This window comes from Silurus meridionalis, chromosome 9 (genome assembly GCF_014805685.1).
Source record: "Silurus meridionalis isolate SWU-2019-XX chromosome 9, ASM1480568v1, whole genome shotgun sequence".
NCBI classification, from domain to species: Eukaryota; Metazoa; Chordata; class Actinopteri; order Siluriformes; family Siluridae; genus Silurus; species Silurus meridionalis.
In genome coordinates this window covers 13,872,476-13,876,803 of record NC_060892.1, presented here as the reverse complement: position 1 = coordinate 13,876,803, position 4,328 = coordinate 13,872,476, and the positions used below count along the sequence as shown (strand labels likewise).

General features: G+C 36.2%; 1 protein-coding gene across 1 annotated transcript; it reads left to right on the top strand.

The window, feature by feature from the left end:
• The first annotated feature begins 1,228 nt into the window (after window positions 1-1,228).
• On the top strand, window positions 1,229-3,741 carry LOC124391382 (haptoglobin). Its single transcript, XM_046857925.1, has 4 exons — window positions 1,229-1,336; window positions 1,491-1,576; window positions 2,646-2,932; window positions 3,160-3,741. Exons 1-4 carry the CDS (start codon window positions 1,329-1,331, stop codon window positions 3,673-3,675), a joined length of 897 nt encoding a protein of 298 aa, XP_046713881.1. The 5' UTR covers window positions 1,229-1,328; the 3' UTR covers window positions 3,676-3,741.
• Window positions 3,742-4,328: the final 587 nt, after the last annotated feature.

Here is a 4,328-nt window from a genome sequence, read left to right as displayed (position 1 = left end):
TACAGTATTTAAAGTTCAGTAATTCCACACTGTTAGAGCGACGAGCGGATGTGTATGTGCTGCACGAGAGCGCAGCGAGAGCACGTGGCGATACGTAAAAAAACTAACCTGCCTGCGATTTTCCCGTGCGCAACGCTCGTATCCTAAAAAATTTCTCGTAACTAGAGGCAACATTTTTTATGAACTGCGATTCGTAAAACCTGAATTATATGTATGCCGGGGCGTTCGTAACCAGAGGTTCCACTGTATATAAAATGAGGTTCATTATTCTTTGGCTCTCTGCAAGTTGACAAATCTGTGAACTTTGTCCTGCAACATTTCCACAACAGGGGGAAAACCCTGGATTTGTCATATCTGTTGACTCTCTGACACACTGTCCATGACCAATATCCAGCGCGCAATATCCACACTCAAGTGCTATTATTTATCAACCAAACCTAGACAGGCATGGCATGCGCAAATGTAGAATTTTGTGAAATCATCATTTGTTGTAAAATTTCTTAATCACCATTTACAAAAAAACATGTAATTCAGATTCAGAAAATGCAGATACATAGAGTCCAAGCCTATTTTGGTAGTCTAATTTTTAATTATATAAAATAGTATTTGGATTAAATTAGTTAAAGATGCAAGAATACTTTTTTTCAATTTAAGAAATTGTTCTGTCGGTGATTTTAAATTGATTAAGGCGGTTTTGTGTATGAAGCTAGTACTAATACTAGCACAGTAACATGGCTAAAAAACAACAACTTTAAAACCATTCTTACTAACATCAGATGGTGTTATGGAAGAAATATTAATCAAATGTCTTAACTGCCAAAATAAGATTTTAAACTTTAAAACTTGAAAGCTTGAAATAAGAAAACATTTTTGGCCTCTGATCGAAAGTCATTTTCATTCAATCTATAATGTGACATCATTTGTTAATATCATAATACAATTAATACAAAAATTGTAATAGCAGTTAGACAAAAATGATAATTGTAGGATCACCCTGCTAACAAAACTTATGCTAGTCATGTTTGTCTATTTGGGGGACAAAAGGACATTGAATTATTAGCTAATTGCTCTGTCCTGGTATTTGTGTACACTCTTCATGACACTGATTAAAACCTGCAGTCTACAAACCTGTCTCTCTTACACAAACCTGCCCCAAAACCTAGTATTCTGCCAAGATCGAACTTCTCTGATTGTGAAATTTTCTGAATCATCACTGTGTGTTTAACAAGAACAAGTGTAGGTGAGCAGGTATAAATAGTGTATGTACAATCACAATTTCGTAGATCAGTCCTGATTATACGGCACTATTCCTCTTAAAAGAGAAGATCATGAAGAGGTAAGTTCCCACCTTAATTAGGAAGTAATAATAATTACAGGACAGCTTATATAAGAATTGCAAGAAAAGAGTCTATTCTTCGAAAAGGTAAACTCTTGGTAGTAAACTTACAGTAAATGCATGAGTTTTTAATGTGGTCTGTTGTTCTCCACAGGTTCTTTGTAGCAGTTTTCCTCTTTGGATCAATGATCTGTCTATTAGAAGCACATGTGTTGGATGGGACAAAAGAGCTTACTGCAGGTATGATTGTTAGATCAATCAATCAGATTTAGAATACTTTATTGATCCGATATGGAAATTGTTTAAATCAGTATCCAGTGAAGTATGTAAGGAATGTTTAAAAGTTTATGGAAAAAGACAATTTTAAATCAAAACGTGAATAGTGAAAAATTGTTGGTTGTTCCGGCTGCAATACAAATCTAAAGTTTATGATCATGTTCTAATTTCTGATGTAATTTTTACAACAGTAAAACTTACACAATTACTTTTATGGCAGACTGTATATTGTATACTGTACATTTATATAAATGGATTTAATTGTTAATATGGTGGTTTATTATGCAATGTTCAGAAAGAGTTTCGAGTACCAGTCGTTTTATTTTCTGATGCTGGAGTTTGAAATTATGTCTTTTTTTTTTTTTTTTTTTTTTTTTTTTTACATTAAAAGCTGACAGTCCACAATGTTAGTTGGATAAAAAGCACAAAATGTCCTTAACACCATAACACAGGGCAGCAATTATTTCACATTTAATGCACAGCTAAAGTAGTTCCAGGAAGATCTTGATGGTATTAAAGATGCATATCACTTTACCAAATTAAAAGAAATAATGGAAAAAGTAGCCTGCTGTTTGCCATGGCATCACAGATCTAACAACATACAAAGCAGTATGCGATTCATTCTTATTGCTTTATGTTAAAAATAAATCATGAACAGATCACTAATTGTTAAGCAATAAAAGCTTTAGAAATTAACTCGACATTTAATTAAGTTATTCGCTTATGATTTTGTAAAACTAGAATTTCAAGCAAAAAAAATAAATCGTGTAAAAAAGTGAATGTCTAATGCTGAATGCACAAACTGCAGTCAGTACAATTTAAGAGGAAGGTTTTATTTGCTACATCTTTGTTACAGCTTGGTAGGAACTTGGGGATAGAGATGATACATTTTAAATGGAGTAGAGAGAGAAATTCCAACTTTCTGATAATTAAAAACATCATTTGAGTCAATACTTCATGATCTGTCATATAAATGTGCACTCTGGACTTAGCCACACTAGTTGTAACTTTTTATACTCATGCCTTGTAACAGGGATCACCGATGCAGCCTTGAGGACCAGGCGTATGGTTGGTGGTCTCCTTACACCTGGAAATGTTCCCTGGCAGGCCTTGGTGTACCTCAGTGACAGCAAGCTGGATGGGGGCATCGGTGGAGGAGCGCTGATCGCCCCACAGTGGATTCTGACTGCTGGCAGGAATCTATTTGTGAGGAAGACACAAAAAGATAGCAGGGGAAAAGAGCCCTTGATTCCAAAAGTCTATCTGGGTGTCGTCCAGCGTTCCAAAGCTGATGCCTCTAATGAAGTGGCAGTGGAGAAGGTGAAATTTTCTCTTTATAAGCAAGTGCAAAGCTATATATATATTCTATTAGTTTAAAGCTGTACTGCATGTTGAATGAACCAGTAACACATGTAGCTGGCAAGGAGTAGTCTTGATACTCCAAGATTGTAGACATATATATTACTCTAATTTTGGACACTACTTTATTTTCTAGATTTTTAAAATATTGCCTAAATTTGCCTATATCTTATTTTCATTCACTACAGGTGTTTCTACATCCAGCTTACCAGAATGCCTCAGATATAGACAATGACCTGGCGCTGATCCAGCTGAAAGAGCCAGTGAGCTTCAGTGACACTGTTTTCCCTATTCCTCTGCCTGAAAAAGATGACAACCTGGAGGAGCGAGAGGGACAGAAGGGTGTCATTGCTGGTTGGGGCTGGGGCCCGTTTCTTTATTTCTCTGATAGGCTTAAGTTCCTCTCCCTTCCAATTATACAGAGTACCGCAAATCATGATAAGATCAGGACGACCCGCACTAAATTCCAGGAGAATGTGTGCTATGGAGATGCAGGTGGAGCTTTGACCCTCCTTAATCCTGCTACCAAAAAAGTCTATGCTGCTGGAATCCTTTCCTATGATGAGGCATGCACTAGAGATCAGGATGCTATTTTCATAAAGATCTCATCATACCTGCCATGGATCCACAGTGTGATGAGGGGTGATTCAGAGCATTTTTCGTCTCTTCGTACCTCCATCATGACCAATTTGATTGCAAAGTAATCGTGAACACATACAGTTCTTTGTAAAATTAAAACTGGCAAAGAATAAATGTATTTAAAAGTGTCACTTTTAACACTCTGCAAAAACTTTTCAATTTAATCATTCTACTTTATCCTGCTTCTCATAGCATCAAATATGTACATATAGATGCCCATTCATTATCTGTTCAAGTATTAGATTTTAATTTTTAATAATTTTTTTATATTAATTAAGTGCTTATATTCTGCTAATTATTTTAGTTTTTGATGTATTGACACTGATCATGCTCTCAAATCATATACCGTATTTTTCGGACTATAACCCCGCGGCTTAAACAACGAAGCGGCTAATTTATGGATTTTTTTCTGGGTTTTTCCCGGTTTCACAAACTTCAAGCCAAAAAACTGAACCCCATTACATTAGACCAATGAAATTTCCGAACGGAAACGAAAAAACGCACCTCACCTGTGTTCTGAGCTGCACGGCATCATCGGGAGAAAAACTTCCACCGGTGTTGATTTTTAAACGCACGACGATGACAAAAGATAAACTCCAGAGAGAAATAGTTGTGAAAGGAAGGAGGAAGACAGTGAACAATGACTTTCTTGGTCGGCTACTGTTTAGATACAAGCCGTTGTAACGCGTTGAGTCTGGGTGAAGGGAGAGCTCGCTAA